The sequence below is a fragment of the Nomia melanderi genome, chromosome 10 (genome assembly GCF_051020985.1).
Source record: "Nomia melanderi isolate GNS246 chromosome 10, iyNomMela1, whole genome shotgun sequence".
Classification (NCBI taxonomy): domain Eukaryota; kingdom Metazoa; phylum Arthropoda; class Insecta; order Hymenoptera; family Halictidae; genus Nomia; species Nomia melanderi.
This window is the reverse complement of record NC_135008.1, coordinates 2,677,328-2,697,998: the sequence shown is the minus strand read 5'-3', so window position 1 is coordinate 2,697,998 and position 20,671 is coordinate 2,677,328. Positions and strand designations below refer to the sequence as shown.

General features: G+C 36.5%; 1 protein-coding gene across 16 annotated transcripts; it reads left to right on the top strand.

The window, feature by feature from the left end:
- Positions 1-37: 37 nt before the first annotated feature.
- Cpsf6 (cleavage and polyadenylation specificity factor subunit 6) lies at positions 38-20,663 on the top strand. 16 transcript variants are annotated; one of them, XM_031991975.2, is made up of 12 exons: positions 38-251; positions 1,569-1,793; positions 1,870-2,097; positions 2,214-2,699; positions 2,953-2,997; positions 3,669-3,795; positions 4,101-4,214; positions 4,569-4,861; positions 5,353-5,650; positions 6,131-6,395; positions 9,931-10,011; positions 14,635-20,663. In XM_031991975.2, exons 1-12 carry the CDS (start codon positions 195-197, stop codon positions 14,741-14,743), a joined length of 2,328 nt encoding a protein of 775 aa, XP_031847835.1. In that variant the 5' UTR covers positions 38-194; the 3' UTR covers positions 14,744-20,663. The 16 variants fall into 16 exon arrangements, with proteins under 16 accessions (XP_031847835.1, XP_031847856.1, XP_031847788.1 ...); XM_031991928.2 differs by lacking the exon at positions 14,635-20,663 and adding an exon at positions 11,129-12,831 and having other exon boundaries at positions 39-251; positions 4,581-4,861; XM_031991919.2 differs by lacking the exon at positions 14,635-20,663 and adding an exon at positions 11,129-12,831 and having other exon boundaries at positions 39-251.
- Positions 20,664-20,671: the final 8 nt, after the last annotated feature.

Sequence of the window (20,671 nt, the reverse complement as noted above, 5' to 3'; positions counted from 1 at the left end):
CAGTACTGTCGATATCGCGCGTTCTTCTCGCCGCTTATCGTAGAAACAAGAAGAAAGATGGCGCAGTGACGTCATGTCCGTTCAGTAGTAGAAACGTAACGTAATTCGCTAACACGTTTTCTTCTATATACAAGACCGTCAGCCCTTTAGGCTTGGCGGCTTCGTCAAATGCAGTGAGCGTCGGTGTACGTAAAATGGCGGACGGTGACATTGATTTGTACGCCGACGATCTCGAGCAAGATTTCGCGCAGGTAATTCGATTTTCTCATTGTTAATAAACAAACACGCGATTGGTACGCGTAATCGTGGATCGGCCGGTTACGCGAAAAATCTGAACTGTGAGAAAAACGCCGAGATAGTAGAGCGGGGTATCCGGCGTCATGGAGGATAGACTGTAACGATTGCCCGCGAGCGGTGCCCGTGCATCATTCGGTCGGAACATCGGTTCTCGATTTCGTGCTTTTCTGTCGGGGCGATTAGCCGCCGCGTCCGATCATCGCGATTAACGAACGTTTTCGAATATTCCGTTATACGATTAGTGTATGTAACGTCGTGCGCGTATCACGTCTCTCGGTGTTGTAATACAGATACACAGCGAGCAAAGCAAAATGGTGTTAGCGGTAAGGCGAATGTCGTGCAGTAGTGTTTCTCTTCCGCTTCGTTCAACGATACGTAGCTTTATCAAAGATTTCTTTTCACTCGAAATCATTTTTCTGTACATTCGTATGAACTTGGCTGGAATTCGAAATAGTGTTACAGACAACGGACGCCAAGGCGAATGCAAGTAAAATATGTGTCGGGAATATGTAACATGGAAACTCGAACGTTGCAGTCCCCTCGCAGTTGTTAGAGATTATGGATTCTTGATTGAAAAATGTTGCTGGTAATGATTTAGAGCAGGGGATTCGATATCTTGTGAGATATTTCAAATATTTCCGATAATACGCGATGGTTATGGGCGATATAAATAATTAATTAGATCGGCCGAAATTTGGAATAAAAATGTTTCATGGTAGACTGATTTTTACCCGTTCATTTTCCATGCTGCGATAAAGATAGTATTTTATTTGCATGTAATTTGGCGTCTAATGCTTGGAATAGTATTTCGAAAAACTTGTAGTTTATGGATGTAGTGTGTAAATTTGTCTGTCGATCATTTTTGTTCAGACGATTTTCCTCTTAGTTATGTATGATAGTTACATCATGTGGTTCATTTGTAGAAATTCTTATCACCAACAATTTTTTATACACATAATTTGTCTTTTTACATACTTTACGTGCTTGTTAATCTGTTAACCGTGTAATTTTTATTATCTTGAGGACATACGCGTTTATTAATAAACATGAATAAAATCTTGTTTATCAATAAGTGCACGTACGATGCAAGTTATGTTAATATAGATATAATTATATGATTGAATGTAAATCTTTGTAGAAGCAAATTCAGTTTTTTCTGGTTAGCAGATTAAGGTACTGAATAGTTTACTTTAATATTGATATAAAATTGATATTACGATTATTATGTTGTATTAATTTTTGATGATTGTATGCTTAATAAATTCTTATAGGATGAGTTTGCTGGTGATGGCGTTGATTTATATGATGACGTGATAGCAGCTCCCGCTGGTGGTAATGGTGGCGTTTCTACAGGCAATAGCGGAGATGGTGGAGGTGACAGTACATCACCAAAGGAAGAAACAAATGGCAGTGCCCCGTATCATCAACTCGGGAATAACATTCAACCAAACCAAATTGGAAGACGTCACCAATTATATGTTGGAAATTTAACTTGGGTATGTAATTTGAAAATAATTTATTTTTATGCTTGAATGTTTCCATTACTAACTGAAAGTTTATCATATGTATCAGTGGACAAGTGATCAAGATATAACTGATGCAGTACAAAGTATTGGAGTATCTGACTTTGTGGAAGTAAAATTCTTCGAAAATCGAGCAAACGGACAATCCAAAGGCTTCTGCGTGATTTCTCTGGGTTCAGAACAAAGTATGAGAATATGCATGGAAAGATTACCCAAGAAAGAATTACATGGACAAAATCCAGTAGTAACATTTCCTACCAAACAAGCCTTGAATCAAGTAAGTTTATATCTAAAAAAAAAAGTATATTATATTTAAAAAAAACAGTTTAAGAAAATAAAATCAAAAGATAATTTTGGTTCTAGCGTAATAAATGAATTTGTGTATGTTCTCAGTTCGAGTCTCAGTGCAAGACACGTCCGGCTCCGGCTCCTCAGCAAAGTCAAAGTCAGCGTCCCCATAATCCGCATCAACATCAACCACCAATGCCGCCTCATCAACAGCATCCACAGCATCCCCAACACCCTCAACATTCACAACAAAATCATGGTCCTAGGATGATGATGGGTCCTCCGCAGGGTGTGAGACCACAGAGAATGCCACCACCAGGTATGGGTCCGCCAGGTCCAGGTGGACCTGGCCAACAAGGCCCACCACGTATACATGGTCCACCCATGGGACCTGGACCTGGACCGCATCATCCTTTACCTGGACATCCGAACCAGGGTCCACCACCTCCTCCTGGATATCAACAGGGACCTTGGAACGGTCCAAGACCAAATGGTCCACCTGGACCGCCTAGAGGTCCAAGCGGACCCGGTGCTCCGCCACAACAAGGACCACCCGGACCAGGTCCTGGCCAACATCGACCACCCGGAATGGTATGTACTGTCAGTTGTGTATGTACCACTGTTTATGATTATACGTGTAACTGATTAATAATCACTTGTTTTACATGCAATGTGTTATTAAGCGATTTTAACTTGTTTTGCACCATTAATTTTTACAGGAATTAACATAGATTTCTTTGTCTTTGTAAATTTTTATAACATATACTATTTAAAGTTGGATGATTATAGTACAAGTTACAAGAATATTTTTTGCACTTACATGTCTTACGCTTCGCGTAAACAGAGTTGCACTAGAGACCTTTCAGAAACCAGTTACCATATGCCACAGGTAACACAGTGTGATGTTTTTTCTGCTTTTCATGTTGTAAAGGTTATCCATTCCGTGAATCATTCAATGTTTGCACCTAGAAGAACAGAAAAATAATATATTAAAGAGATGAATAATGCATCACTTGGGGAAGAACTTAAATTATGTCTACTTTTAAAAAAAGATTTTTTTTTAATTAAAATCTTATGTTGCAATTTTTATTGAAAATTATTTGTTGCCTTTCCTCTTTAGGTATAAAAAGTTTTATAGATGATAGTTACGAATTGAACATGACATTGTATACATATTTACCATGTTCCAATATTTGTTCTGAACTTTATAATGGCTACAGTGTATGAGATACGTATAACATGAAAAGCCTATACATAAAATTATTTTCTTTCAATTCAAGCGTTTATTACCTTAAATATGCATCAGTAAAAAGTATTTAATGAATTAACGACTGGCTCTGATATCTAATATTAGATCTAGTAGTAAGGTCCTTCTTCAGTTATTACTGATACTTAAATTTATAAAAAGAAATTTCAAGTATCTTCTTACACCAATAACATTCTAACTGTTAAGTATTACTCATTATAGATCAAGTTCCTACTACTACTTTCGAATATAGAAAATGATTCATAATCGGATGACAGAACATTGAATTATAATTTTCGGTTATATCTATTTAGCAGTTTCATGGTGGTCCACCTGGTCCACCCGGTCAGGGGCCTCCACGTGGTCCACCTGGTCATCCTGGTGGACCTCCGGGTGATCCGAGAGGTGCCCAACCACGTCCAGAATGGAATAGACCACCAGGTACGTGAATCCTGTCGGAATTTTTAATAAACGTTGTACTGAAACATCTTGAACACGAATACTCTGTTTCCCTTACACTATTACGTTCAATTCCTTTTGTTCTACAATTTATAATTTGCATGATAGAATAATTGTGTGACAGAGTTACATTGTGAAATATATTATGAAGCGTCAGATTTATGATGCGGAACGAATGTGAAGCGTAACACAATGAACTTTAAGTAAACCACTTTAAGTAACACAGCGCACTATGTAATCATGTTGTTGTAAAAGAAGTTCACTGATATATTATTCAATGTGCATAGGAATGCATCACGGGCCTCAGGGACCACCAGGTTTCCCTCAACATCAACATATGCAAGGCCCGCAACCTGGTCAAGGCCCACCACAGAGAGGACCTCCTCCAGGTTCTATGGGTGGTGAGAAATTTAGGACGTTCATTGAATGTTATCAACGCTATTATTTACCTTTTATGTGATAATGCATGATATTGAGGGAAATTTTATGCTTAGGCGTATGATGGTACAAGGTGTTTCAGATGAAAATAACATGAAAAATACATTTATTTTTTATGTCGTTATCACGAACATTGAAATCTGAAAAAAGGTTGAAATTTCTTTCTGGAGACTAAATGTAGAACAGTGTTATGCAAGTATATTCTTAAGTAGGAGAGCATACAGCTTATCGAATACATTAATAATGTATGCAAGTCGCAGTGATATCCTGCAAGCTTACTGTATGCAGTGTTGCATGCTAACATAGATATTGATCAGGAATGTTGCCAGGTCCAGGAGGACCCCCGCCCGGACACGGAGGACCGCCTCAAGGACCACCGCAAGGACCTCCGGGAGGACCAGCGCCGCACGTTAATCCAGCATTCTTCCCGCAAGGACCGCCTCATCAACATCCGGGACAACATCCACCAGGTCCTCCAGGTCCACCTCATGGACCACCACACGGTCCACCTCATGGTCCTCCCCATGGTCCTCCTCACGGACCTCCTCATGGTCAGCCTCATGGGCCTCCTCATGTGCCACCGCACGGTTATGGACCACCTGCGACACAAGTATAATAAATTTACGATCCGTTTGAGGCTTTCACGACTAGGAATGCTATGAGGAATGTTCAAAGTCACCGGTTGTGAACCGTGTCCATTACCGGTGTTTCTAATTGGTCAGCTGATCAAATAGAAATCACTGACACTGGCTAACCAATAACCTAGCGAAACGTCGGGAAATCGTTTCTAATGGACGCGGCTTACACTTGGAAATTTTGAACACTTCTTATAATAAATTTATTTATCTTTACTTGTAACCTTTTCGTTACTAGTGGTGTCTACAGTCACCCGATGCCTGATGCCTTGTTTTAGGTATTGTACATTACTGTATTATATTTAATGATCACATGTAACGCGACTAGAATAAGGAATTAATAAATTACAATAGCACGTTCACGAGTAAAGTTGCCGTAGCGAAAAGGTTAATCAGAGTAGACATTTCCATCATTTATTCTAATACATACCAGAAAGAAGTCTGACCACTTGGCAAACTCTTACAGCCACCCTACGGTGCACCGGGACCCGATCATCGCCCAGAAGGACCTCCTCCACTCACAGAACAAGAATTCGAAGAGATTATGAGTCGAAATAGAACAGTTTCTTCCTCTGCCATTGCTCGAGCAGTGTCAGACGCTGCGGCAGGAGAATACGCGAGCGCCATAGAAACCTTGGTTACAGCCATTTCCTTGATAAAGCAATCCAAGGTCGCTGCAGACGACAGATGCAAAATTCTGATCAGTTCTCTACAAGATACTTTACGCGGTGTTGAAACCAAGAGCTACGGCTCCGCGCGAAGAGGTAAACTTAATATAAATTTTCACTTAACCCTTCGAGCGTTGAGTACTCCCAGCTGAAAGTAATTGAAGCAATGAAAATGAAATTAATCCTATATTGTCCTTAGAAATTATAGACTACGACATTATATTTAGGAACTCAGTGACTCGTTTCAGTTTCATTTTTCTAATATTTTCTTTAGATTTATTGAAAGAAACATATATTAAGGTCTTACACTTGTAATTGTCATCATGGCACGTGTACTCCACGTAGATAGCTTTCGCTGGACGCATACAATGCGCCACAGCACTCGAAGGGTTGAAAAGCTTATCTTGCATAACGCTAGAATAATTGTTGTGTTAAAAGTGACGCTTTCGTTCTCGCTTTATACTTCTCCATCATTATTTTCGATCGTTTAATCTGTTACATCTGAAGGAGCAGTACTGTACTAGCATTTTGACCGCAGTGTCGCAAGGTATTTCAGTAATGTATTGGTACTTCCAGAACGATCACGTTCGCGCGATAGAGAACGCAGTCACAGGAGGAGGCGCGAACGATCAAGAAGCCGTGACAGAGAGTACAGAGAGAGAAGCAGGGATAGGGACAGAGAGCGCGACAGAGAACGCGATCGTGAGAGGGAAAGAGATCGTGATCGTGACAGGGAACGTTATTACAGTGAACCATATCCACGGGAGAGATCACGAAGCAGGGAGAGGGAACGTGAACGTGAAAGAGATCGCGAGTATAGAGAGCGAAGCAGAGAAGAAAGGTAAGCTCAACCATCATCTCACATAATTATTTTAAACTGTGACAACTGAACATGACTTGTCATATTGAACTCAATCGAGGTTTTACCGACAGCCGACTTGAATGATCAAAATAATAAACGTTGTCGCCCGCGTATGTGTGTCACCTTGCCGCCAGACGGAATTTATGTTCGCAAATAATAGTCCACGTTGTAACGAACTTTTCTGTATATTCAATTTATACAAACGCAATGATGAAAGTCCTCTCGCGTGTCGCAAAAATCGAATTCCAACCGATGTGTACCCGTTCGAACGTAAATAAGCTTTGTCGTTCGTGTCACGTGAAAAACGTGCTCGTAACAGGTATCATCGTATAAAATTCACTAAGAGAAATTCTTTTCAATCGAATGGTTGGTGATTTTTAATGTAACGACAAATGGATTCAGTTTTCTAGCGAAGATTCAAGTGAATTAAGTAATAAACGATAGGCGAATGGGCGATAGTTTGAGAAGAATGCATTATTTTATTACGCGAACATTTACGAACCGGAATCTATTGTTAAACAATTGATGATGTCTATATATCTAGGGAATTTAGTTAGAAAGAGAAATCGTAATTTTGTCATCATCGAATGTTAGGATAATTGTTCGTCACCATTCATCGTAACTCTGTAACCATCTGTACCGTTAAATTATTTAAAACAGACACACGAGATATAATAGATCAAGGATCGTAGATAATTTTCATATAGATTCGTCGAGGTAATTTATAAGACATCCATAAGTTATGATTCAGTATATGATAGAATTTAAAATTATATCAAACGAATTAACCCTTTCACTGTGGCATAATTCAAAGGAGACAAGTAATTACGCTTTACAGCAATTTCGACGGTTATTGTTAATGTGTTCATTGAAATGAAATAAAAGTAATTACTCCACGTTGAAACAGTAACAGGGTTAAATGAATAGAATTCAACATATTAATTGCTATTTAATATTTTTAAATTATAAATGTACTGAATCAATCTTTTAAAGAGAAAAAAATAAGAAAATGTTTAAAAACGGCCACGTGCATTCAACTTTGAATAGTAATTTATTATATAACCGTACTTTCTACTTTTAATATCCTCGTAAATCTCACGATTAATGCGTACGCGTTAAATTAATACGGTCTTATTCCAATCATTAGAAGTCGACCTTCTAAATTGTGGTCATTTTTATACCTGATGTAAGAACAAGGGTTGTAATGCTACCTGATATATAAGATAGCAATTAATGTGTTCATTAAGTAAGTATCAAATTGCTTGGTAATGTCTACTTATGTCGCTGATTTCATATTTCATTGGAAACATTGTGTAAAACAGTTAATCAATATTTACCTTTTTGTGACGGTAGACACGAAAAGTCGACGTTATTCACAGTCTGTCAGTCTAATATTGAGGTTTAAGTGCTTTGCGTTATTATCATTCGGATAAAATACGAACATTGAAATTTAACATTGCTGTTACAGTTCTAATATTAATCTTTGTGCACTGCACTTGTACAGTATTATAATATTTTGCAATACACACGTGTTCAGCAGTTATTTAAATGTGTCTGCATAGGTTTCACTGCATACGAAGGATTAATTCAAAGATAAATATTCTATCTTGTAAATTTAGAAAGTGTGCAGTGAGTGCTGATTAATTCAGGGACAAATTTATGATCTATTATTTCCAATAAGAACGAACGAGTCGGAATAGATCTTTTTATATTTGTTTTAAAGTAACAAAATTTTTCTAATCCCCTTTTTCAATGTCATTTAGTGAATATTGATACAAACAATCATAAATGATTCTTTAGATACTTAACATTTTAGTCAATAACAAAGGAAAAGTGGTTTTTTACAGTACTCGCTAAAGTCATAAAGTTATAATGGTACTGCGATCTCAGCTTTTACATGATACACCGTTCTAGAAAGATATATAATAATAATTATAACGATGTAACTAGAACTGTACAGCTGGAGTAAGAGTTTACTTTGCGAATTGTAAATTTTATGGTAAATCGTTCAAAATTTTACTATGGACTAAAGGATAAGATTTTAATTTTAATCAATTCGTTTATTACCCAGAAATATTCAGTATAAGTGAACCAAACTGTTTTGGACGTTTAAATGACAAAAAGCAATTGCTTTGGTACGTAGAAAAAATCTTCATAATTGAAACACACAGATCAGGCAAAAGGTTGGAAAATTACAACTCACTTTGATCGATTAAAGGGATGAGTCTCTATTTTATACTGTATATCTGAGAAAGAAACGAATACGTTACATTATAGTATCTGAAATGTGTATGTGAGTGCACTTAATATCTCAAAATGTTCTTTGAATTACATTGATTTGCATCAATAAAAAGTTAAAGGTCGAAGCTGTGTAACATAGTCTTCCTGGTGCGTTTTAAAAACTTATTTAATCGAGGAACCGTGAGTTCAAACAAATTGTAGCTTCTGCCTTAAGATAAATCAATACTGGATAACAGTGTTATTTTTCCCTTTTGTTTCCTCCTGTGTAATTCTAATTTTTTTGACAAGATTAGAATTCGTTTAATATACGAGAACCATGTGAGCATATAATTTTTTAATATACGAATGAATATATTACGTAACATTCTCTGGAATACATTATAATTATCAATTACTGTTCGCAATATACTTTAGTGAGAACATTCACGGTGGTGATTAATGATTGTACTTGCAATATAATAAGAGTTAATTACGTAATTTATGAACTATTCAATACTATTCTTATTCTACGTGCAATACATACATATATATAGTTTCAAATGTTATTTTTAAAAATTTTACTTCACATAACAGCGACTGCTGATAATTCTAACTGCAGTTCATAAATTAACGATTAATTCTTGTACGTTAACGAATCGACAATGTATGTTCTACGAATATTGTCAAATGGAATTAATATTGTAATTTAATTCTTACTTACTATAATAATATGTAATTACTATTTGGTGAGGATATCCACAGAAATGATTTCTTTTTTCAATTGTACAGACTAGAATCTAGGGAATTATCCTACATTTTATTATTTGCACATTAAAGTATTACTTATCCAATTTATACAGTAATGTAGTGCATCGTTATCTATTAATCATGAAGATAATGTTCTTATGTCATGTGTAAACATTTTACAACAATGAGAGATAACCTTGGACCTGAAACCATACGAATTTCATCATTGTTGTACGAGTATAGTTCCAAGTCTAAGGTGGCTCTCGAGTCCACTAATTGTATTTTATATTAATTAGTGCGACATTAAGCCGTTAACGTGTACGTCTCTATATTAGTTAACGCCACTGGTACACGTAAAACATTTTGAACGTTAACGTAAGCTTTAAGCGAGAAAGTAACATCGGAGTTCTATTAAGGTTTAGTAAAGTTATGCGGTCAATCGTAAATTAAGACAAACCGAACTGAAATATTTTCTTGTTTTAACTAAAGCAACGTACTAAGCCTGGTAACAGTATAAGTCCATAACGAAGTATGCATTTTCCATTAGTACGACACGTCAGTCAGCCAGGCCAAGAGTAAAAGAAGAACCGCCAGAGACGGCTCCCGTCTCGTCTTCCAAGGCGTCTAGGTAATTTATACTTTTTTTTCCATTAAAAGTGAATGCATGTAGATCTCCCGAAAAGTTCTATTTTGTTCGATGCAATGAAAAACAGTAGAGAGAAAAAAATAAAAGAATGAAAACAGAGTCACTTTGTGCACAAGAAATCCTAGTAAGCATTTCATTTTCGAGCAATTCGTTTCGTTGTGAATGAACCTTAGGGAAGCAGGAAGAGAAAAGCAAGAAGTTCAGTGTTCAAATAGCTAATTACTACTATTACAATGATAAAGACGAATTGTAATGTAATGGTACAAACGAGTTCAATCGATCGAGCAAATTTCTTTTGTTAAATTCTGTTATTCGAGTCACTGTTGGCATCATACGCTTTTGCTCGAAACTTTTAATGTATTATTATCATCATAGTTGTATCTTCCATTGCAAGAAATTGAAATTCAGTGCACTGCCCCTGGCAAAAAGTATACGATCAATGAAAAGCTATTATTGTAATAGGAGTAATTCGCGTGCTGGATGTAAAAAAATGTTGCACTAACAGAGACAAAGTAGAATGAACTGTTCGTTGTTCCAGTAAAATTTTCAAATATACATCTTTCTTCCTTTACAAGATGCATAACGTTTAATAAGGGTAAACTGTAACTTGAGAATAATATATTGATAGAACTCTATTCATGTCAAATTTCATATAACTGTCGCGAATCAGTGAGCACTGCATCATTTTATATCTAGCAAACCAACAAATGGAATACAATTCTTTCTTTAATTGACACTAAATATTCTCCATTTCCAACAATCACGTTATCTCTCACAATTACCTTACTTTCTGCCAAGGGTGTAGTATCTCCAATTCTCCAACGTAGCGTAATTACTTTCTGCAGTTCCTTGATATATTCCAATTAAAATGATCAGACCAGCACATAGTGTGGAGAGAGTACGTTTATTCAATCAGATATGTGTACAGAGAGCAATGTGTAACAGAACGGGAAGGTAGCGTAAAGATAGGAGAAAGTACATTAGAGAACATTTACCAAAAGAAAAGAAAAAAAAATTAGAAAAAAAATAATAAAAAAAACTAAAGAAAAAAATTGGTACACCGCTAAAGTAAGATAATTGGCTGACGTGACTTGTGTAGGTATTATGACGATCGCTACAGAGAACGTGAACGAGACAGAGATCGAGAACGAGAATCAAGCCGCAGACCATCGGAGAGAGAACGAGAACCGGAGCGTGAACGGGAACGTGAACGAGAAAGAGATCGCCGCGACGAACGTGGAGACTCCTCGCATCGCTCGAGACATTAAAACCTACTGTAGCGCTCGGCGAGAGAAAGAGAGAGAGAGAAATGAGAGGAGAGGATTTTTGAGCGGAACGGGGAAAGGAACAATCAAGACAAGGACACACGGCGGCGAACCAGTATATCGTTGGAATGATATCTCATCGTTGACTCCCCTGCGGTATCATCGTTTCGCGGGAACATCGGGAACGAAACGGACCCAAGAGGACACGCAGTTATTCTGTTCATCTGATTCACAAAGCGTCTTAACACCTCTCCCGATCAGTTTGTCGCTCTCGCCGTGGTGAACTGTCTGTAAAAACCGCGTGGACTTCGAATATTCATTTACGAACGCTTTACGGTCATTCAATTTGAAGTCCTGCCGTTTCCTTTATTTCCATTATATGCACATCGATCAGAGACAAAAATGTAATTAGTCGCTTTCGTTTGAAGAGCTCCAACGGATGTTGGATATGTATCGATTGAATTACTTCTCGTCGTGTACCGAGTAATCGTAGTTACTTATAATTAATTAAGTATCGTCCAAGCAGACCGTAAAGCGTTGATTCCGTTGCAGTGTGGTAGATATATCATGTTTCTGGGACATGCAAGTATTGAGTTACTGAAACTTGAACAGTTTTAATCAAGTGTAATCAGTAGGTCGAAGATTCGTATATAGAGCAGCCAGGATTGTAGATGTTCGGCCAGGAAGGTGTTAAGACAATTTTTAAAAGTATTTCGAGCCTACAAACTTAACGCGAGGTTTTACCAAGTTACCGTACGGATTCTTTATGGGATTCTTATACATACACATATATACATGTGTACACTACATACATGTGATATATATGTGTGCGTGTGTGTATGTATATATGTATATATATTTATACACGCCGTAGTGTTTTGCGTATATGTTTCTTTTAAAACTCACTACTTTTTTCCTCTGTCTTGACGCAGCGTGCATTCTATATGTATGTACACATATCATACGTATATATATGTATGTGTATGTGTATGTACATATGTATATTACACTGACAAGACGCGAGTGGAACGCGTGAATACACACATACATACATAATATCTCTATGTAACATTTAAAGAGAGAGAGAGAGAGATAGAGAGAGAGAGAAAGCGCGAGCGAGAGAGAGAGAGAAAGAAAGAGAGATAGATAGAGAGAAAGAGAGTACTCGTTCAGTTTTTAAGGGATACGAGACGTGTTATCGATGAGTAATATCACGCGGAAACAAAAAAAAAAACAAACAAAACAAAAATAATGTGTGACAAAGCCGGCACGTGGGTGTTTGTTTCACGAAGTCGTGTTCAGTTGCGGTTTACAGAAAAGCTGAAGAAGCGCCTGTTAACGCACCGCCTGGAGAACGTTGCTGCCGGTCTGCTGGAAGAATGAAGACGACTCCTTCCTGTGTGGACTCATCGAATCATCGGGAGCACCTCGACGATGCAAGATTGTATCTTAATATAATACATACATATATATACATATATATATATATATATATATACGCTTTCAAAAAAAGAAAAAAATATACGTGATAAACGTGTCTTTAATTTATTCATCAGTACACACAATTTCCTGAAAATGTTATTTTTGTTTTATGTGCTGCAACGATATATCAGTCCCGAGGACTATCGCTCGAAAGGTGAAACCAAGGTTAATCAGGATGAAAGACAGGAAATATAGGCTTGAAAAGCGCTTTCGACCCGTCCAAACCCCCCCTTGAATTTATTTCTGTATCCTCGGTGTTCGTAACGGCGACAGGAGTCGAAAGTGCAATATTAGGAGTTAGGCTCGATCGGCGACGATGAGAAAATACTTTCACGATTTACTCATGACGATCTCATTCATGTTCTGATAGTATCCGAATGCTGTATATGTATAAGTATCGGACGAGAACTAATTTCTCAGACGCTCGTCGTCCTCGACACGTTGACCTACGGAAATCTCGAGCGTTTAATGTAACGGTACTTATTGTATTAATTGTTATTAAGTAATTCATTGTTATCGAGTCGGTGTCGTAGCGATTAAGTTACACTATTATGAGTACTTTAGATACAGTTTTCTTGTAACTGTTTTTAAGTGATTTGAACGCTCCGGTTATCGATCACCGTGGTCTGTGTTAACGAGGCGAGACGAACCTGTGGAGAACTTAACATTGTAAATATTATTCTGCCTTTTTCGTTGTTGACTTTCGAAAGGGGAGAAGGCAGCAGTCGCACAGGACTGTACGGGGCTCGGTTGAGACGAGACTCGTACAGGTTGAAACAGTTTTGAGAAATTGGTTCTCGTTCGAAGTGCCATCTTTCTCCAATATTTATTTCGAGCATCGTTCGGTACTATCATGAAAGCGTATACTCACTTGAATGACATCCGTCTCGCCTGCTGTTCCTGTATCGCTCGCGAATCAATTTTCTTCCCTTAGCGCTCATAGGGCGAATATTTTGATCCTCTTGTAATCAAGACCTCATCGGCGGTGCACTAATTGTAGATTATTGTACTTAGAAGTGATGTGAACATGGAAGGAAATTACTGTGATTTATCTTTACGTGATGCTTTTTCTACTGCTACGTTTTATTTTATATCGGATGGAGTTACATAAGGCTATATGTAATACTTATAGGAACCATCCTTGATTGTAAGAGGATCGAAAGTGTAGTGGCACCGATGCGACAGCATAAACTCTTTCATGTTTCAGACGATAGAAACTGGCACTAGAGTACCGCCGGTACAGCAATTTCGAAACTCGAGATTTCATTTTTAATTTAATCTTTCGAACGAGCTTCCTTCACTTTTTTAAATATCCTTCGAAACGAATTTTTATTTACCACTTATGCCGGCGATTTTATTTGTCGATTGAAATGCTCACGAGTTCTCTGATATTTTCTTATCAGTGTAAAGTTATTGCAAACACCTTTCGCGCATGAAAGAGTTACAAACGGCTGCGGTTTCTTTCTAGAAAGAGAAACAAGAGTACCAAATACGGCGATAAATGGTTCACCTTTCGATGAGATTCTTTTAGAGTATATTTAAAAGAAAAAAAGAAACAAAGTCACGCAAGTGATCGGTTTGCTCTGTGAGATTACACGCTGTACATATTAATTCCTATTGTATTGAATAATTGTTGCCAAGCTGAACCCTTTACGGTCCACTTTTGTCCATAACGAGAGAGAGAGAAAGAAAGAGTTACCGTTAAACGAGACGAATCTCGCGCGTTCCGTGGATCTCACCTTTTAGACGATTATCAATGCTTACTATGATTTGTATGTGTGAACATATTTTCATTTGGTCTGTTTTGTATGGAACTTTCGTTGAACATTTTTTTTTAATACGACGGATCGTTTTTTAGAGACTATGAGAAGGGAAGAGGATCGCAAAGGGCTGAGCGTCCGGTACCTTTTAACAAGTACCAGGAAACGGACGAGGAACACTCACAGAGCACGGTACAGGATAGTTAATCCTGTCCCACGAAATCGAAGGATATCCCGAGTTTTATATATATTATAAACTTGACGAGACACACACTCATACACTCAGACACACACGCCAACACACACATACACCGCGTTGCATGATCCACGTATGTTTCGGGAATCGTTATGTTTCTCAATGTGCCATTTAAAGATACGTAGTCATTTGAAATACTATACGGGTAGCGATAAGACACGCCGGTTCGAGCATGACCAACTCATAGTCCAATTGTTTGAGTTATTCTGCATTTAATCCTTTGCGATTCCATGTTTGTTTCTTCTTTCTCTTTTTTTTTTCTATTTCTTTCCGTCTCGGTTGTTTTATAGTCGATTTTAGAGATCACTTTGCATACTCTTTGGTTCGTCGTTTCACGTTGTCTTGTATTTTAGCCATAGTCAAAGCTTTTTATTAAGTTAAACGCATCAATGGACTGCGGACGTTTATGAGAATTTTATAGGATTCGTTACGAATCGCGATTCAGTAGGAATCTACATGTCTCTTGTATTAAGAATTTTATTCGATGAGGAAAACGACCTTTTACACTATTTTATTCGATTGCACTCGTAAGATGACGTCCGTAGTCCGTTGAACATGGAAAGAACAATTTCGTTCTTACGGTGTACGTGTCGTTCAATATTATGGTTACAGTAGTGAATCAGGTTCACTCAAAATAATTGTAGAATCACGTCGCTTAATGATTTCGAATGGATCTATCAATGCCAACGGTGCAGACGCGATAACGTATTTCGTTCGGTGATTCACGATTGTTTTGAGCCATCAACTCCTGAGTAGTATACTAATGAAGTACTTAAAAAAAGTGTTGTTAGCAAAACAGAAATTATACAACTGTTTTGCGCTAGAAAAACAGAATTTCCGTTGTGTGATTAGTAGAATGCTTTAAAATTTGCTCAATAAATGGTGGAGGATCGCAAAGGGTTTAAGGAGAGTGTGTCTTTCCACTCGGAATCACGTTCTAACCGGAAGGCAGTTTCTTGCATCAATCTTTTATAGTACAATGCGAAGTTCATTCTTTTCCGACGAAGATATCCAAAATGACAATTCGACTATAAGTATAGTTTTAGGCTAATCGATGTAAAACGTAGGTTTAAAGCCCTCCGAGGTGCACACGAACACTGCAACAGGACACACAGCCTCTGTTGTTCCTGTGTACATCAGCTTTCTTTGTATAAACTTTTCGACGCAACAGCTTTTACTGCGGTCCACAACGCTGTCGACGCAGTGATCGTTTTTTCTATTTTCTTCTTTTTTTTTTTTTAATTTTTACGTTAATTTCGTAGTCACGTTCCGAACGAAGAGAAACGTCGGCTTATCCTGTTGGGCTTGAACGAGCTTTAATTTTTACACCGACGAATTTCATTTCTAAACTGATAGGTTATACGAAGCAATCAACGATCAGAAATTTAAATTTACGATAGACGAGAAAAGAACAGAATCGTACCTTCAAACTTGTTTGACAGTTTCAAATGTACTATACTATCTTTATGCGTACCGATAAGGGTTATACATTTGAAACGCCGTACCAAAGTGACATCGATACTCGGATGTGTTATTTCCCTCAGTTTTAATTTATATATTTCGAACGATCCTTGTTAAGGTTTGAAACTTGATTAGCGGGAAGGTACTGCGTACGTTCGATTTGAATTTGGTATTCCCTCTGAATCAGAAAATTGCGTTTTGAATGAATAATTGCTTATAAACATCCATGTTTCTTATCGAGAGTATAGAAAGACTAGATCGTTTCATTCGGAGCTTTATTTTTTTAATGATTTATATATTTAACGGCACACGATATATTCTATTCGTAGAGATTATATTCTGTTCACCGGAGAAGTCTCGATCAAAGAAATCGTATATTTATTATCGGACAACAAAAAGGAAGCAAACACGTAGGATTATAATTTTATAGATACAGTATGAGACGAGAAATACCGTTCCTGGAATAATTAATACAAGAAGCGCTTTGTACTGACTAATGTTACGAATAGGATTTAGTTTAGCAATAATATATAAAGAAAGGATATGCGTTAAATCTTACAAAAGCCGAAGATTACTTCTGTACAATCTTGTACAAAGACAAAAGAGAGAAAAAGTTGTTAGTACGTAATCGTTTCTTACGTCGACGAAATTATTTGCAATTCTGAAAGACCCGTTAACAACTTTTGCGACGAGCACGTGCGAATGCATAAGGATCTTTCAGTATTCGAGTATTCTTACATTCCATTTAGAGTTCATTATCCAAGAGACCAATGCAGATCAAAAGGAGATTAATTCACTGTAAAGAGGCATTGCATTAGTACTAATGATTGTTAGCGTATTAGATCAATTGTCGAGAAACGAACGTGTAATTTTATCGGAAGCGTGCTCGAGACGTTTCGAGATAGATGAATTTAGTGCTCAAACGCATATTTAAATGCTGTTGAAAAATCGAAAAGAACAAAAAAAAAAAGACAAACGAAAAACACACACATACCAGAAGAAAAAGAAGCTGATATTATCTCACTTTATATATATACTTCAATGGCACGAAGGAATTATATACTTTTTTAATATTATGAAACTTTTAAAATAAGTAGTTGTACGGACGTTCGGTCGCGAGCATCAGCAAAGTATGAAACGTTACGTGTGTAAGTTAATATGAATTCTCTTCTGTGATCTCGCAAAAGCATTAAGATATCAAAACGAGTTTTTAATGTACATAATTGCAAGCATATATAGGTATCAAAAAAGGTATTAGAAAGTCAAAATATATACACATTCTTTTTGTGGTTTTTTATTAAGTACAGAGCTAAGATTAGATAAAACTGTAATTATATATATATATATATATATATGGTTCTAAAGTATTTACGTCCTATCACCCCTGAAGGATACAGAGAAATGCTAACGATAAGGAAAACAAATTGTTACGATTACTATAATCTACTCGCGTTAAGCGTCACGATGCATTACGCTCTGCATTTATTTCGAACGTCGTCGGAAACCGACTTCTCTTGGGTGTCTAGTGCGTTTTAACGTATGAATACTTACATATATATACATATATTATCACGAAGTAACTTTTACGATTTTCGTTCTCGTCTTTCTTTTCTCACATAGCATGTTTTATAGTTTTCTCTTAAGCCTTGTCATATTCAATTAGTCAGAAATAGAAAGATTGCCTGGAGAAAATATGTATGGAGTTTTGAGGGGTAAGTCTAATTGAATATAGCTTTAACTGAGTCACTTTAGACCCACCTTTTTTCTGTATAATATTTTTCATTAGATATGTTTGCGACTATATAGACGATACACGAGCTAAAATTTTGTTCTTACAATCTTCTCTTGGTCATTCCAAGTCTAGTCTGTAGATATATATGATTGTCTTAATTGTGTAAGCTGCATTATAAATCTTGAGAAAGAGTCGAAGCTGCGTTTCAGGATTCAAATGCGTGGATCGCTAACGTGTTGACCAGTTGTAACTTCTTGCTGTGGATGTTTCTCTATGAACCGCAAATTAATATGTAAACATCTGAATCTCGTATATTGTTTTCAACGATATATTGTCAACACGGTAGTCTCCGCGATTTGTCGAAAATGTCAAGCCAACGGATGTTCAAATTTCATCCGACAGTGATATTCAGAAACAGTCGAAACGATTTTTACGAATCCACAGAAATTTGAGCATCGTCGTACAATAATTTTATGAATACCATGTGTCCATATAATATCAAAATTCGTCGCTTTGTATTTATGTGAATTTGAGAACAAATTCGCCGTTTCTGCCTCGGTCGGAGGAAGTAACCTTTTTCTTTTTTTTATCGAATTCTCACGTATTAAAGGAACAATTTACCAATCGATGAAGAGCAATAATTAACTTGAATTGATTTCTCTACAGTGGTGAGGCCACGTGAAGCTTCCATGCAATATTCTACTTGACGTAGGTTTAAATATCTTGTTTTATACGGTGAGAGAAGATAATAGTATTTTATATGACTAGGTTCGTTACATTGTATTGCAACAACTGAAAGCTATGCATAATCAAAGTTGTAAGATTTTGTAATAGATGTAAGTATCATGCGACAGAAGGAAAAAGGCTGTTGTTTGTTTCGTTGACCAACGATCGCCAGTAAAATCAATTAAAATTCGCAAATCCTTGCGTGACTAACGAGATGTTAATCGAACAGAATTCGCGTTCATTTATGGTAATTTCGGACATTCGACAATATTTTGGCTCGTTACCGTAAGTTTCTGTACATACAGATTTTATCTAAAACCTTATGCAGATTGAGGCATCTCATACTTTCCGCTGATACGGAAAGAGAGAACTAAATTTCATTTCGAACACTTGTAAATAATAAATTATATGCACAACGAAAGAAAAAGTATTCATACGCAACGGTGTAAATTTGCTTTCGATCGACGTGTACGCCGAGAGTTGAACTTTTGTAGAATAATTTTTAACTGGACGTTACGTTGCAAATAATATTAAGAATAAAAAGGAGCATGAATACTTTTATCTCGCTGTATATAACGAGGCAACGGTTTAGAGTAAAGTCACGATCAATTACGAGTGGAATCGATTTGTAAAAAACAGATAGAACGTGTTTCGTTTCTTTTGGAACATTTTTATTTCGAACAACGATTATCGAAGTAAGGTAATGATGTTTATACATATCATTTGAGCGACTTTTTATGGGTCGAGGTTATGTAGGTTGGGAGTCATTGCGCTACTTCCTCCCTCTTTTTCGCTAGGTGTGACCTTAAAAACCGCACCCCTTGTTTTGGATATAGTGAGAGGCACAAATTCTGATCGTTCAAGGTTACTAGCATATATATGATAAATATAGACACCAATTTGATTCAATTAACTTACGGCAATCGAAGTCGAACTGAATATTTAGATGTGCATTTGAAAGAAAGACATTGTTGTAGTTTTAGGTCTATAGAAGAAAAACTAGGTTCCATGTATTTTATTTGCGATTCGAGAATTTTTAGTTTAGTGAATTTGTATCGCAACTTTTGCTATTTGTAATATTAATTTTCTACGGTAATTTTGATATCTCGGATACCTGAGTACCTGAACGCACGGCTAACAACGAATCGTCTTGTTATAGCTAATAATCATGTGAACATTCAATTAAGTTGCAGAACTTATTCCATCGTATTTTACTTGTATATTATAGCCTATTAATTGGAACATCGGTGTTATAATTTTTCGCTACGAATTTTATAACAATATGATCCAATGCTACTGTGTATTGAGTGTTTGCATCGATTGTGTGCTTTAGAGGGATTTCTTTGACACGAGTACAGATTAAATGCCTCACTCTGTATAAATTCTGTTAACATAAGCAATAGATACTATCAAATAAGGTAAGTGTTCAATTGAGACTAGAATTCATTGTTTAATTAAATATATTGAAATACGTAGTGGAAAAAAGTACAAATTATGTACATGATTATGAAAGAGCGCAAATATTATTTTTCTAAACCATATTAAAATAAATTTAAGATGTATATAGCAGAAATTATAACTATGAACTATATAGAATTAATTTGATTTTCAACGGTAGTTAAAAATATCAGCAAATTCAACATCAACGTTATAATTTATCTCGAGAAATGTGTATGTACTTTTATATTCGAATTGTAACTCCTATTTATTATTCGTTAATAGAACAAGTACACGAGGTTCGCAGAATTATTTGCTCGGTTCTGTACGAGACAAAATCGTATCTCGCGAAGATGATTTTTATATCGTTTATACATCACTATAGATTAATTATATCACAATAGACAACTTGGGCACGAGTATTTATTTAAGCTCATGTATCATTTCATTGTTAAAAATGAAATTTGTCTGCGAGTAAGATCTGTATAGAGACAATAAATTTGTATGAACGCTTACGAGGCTA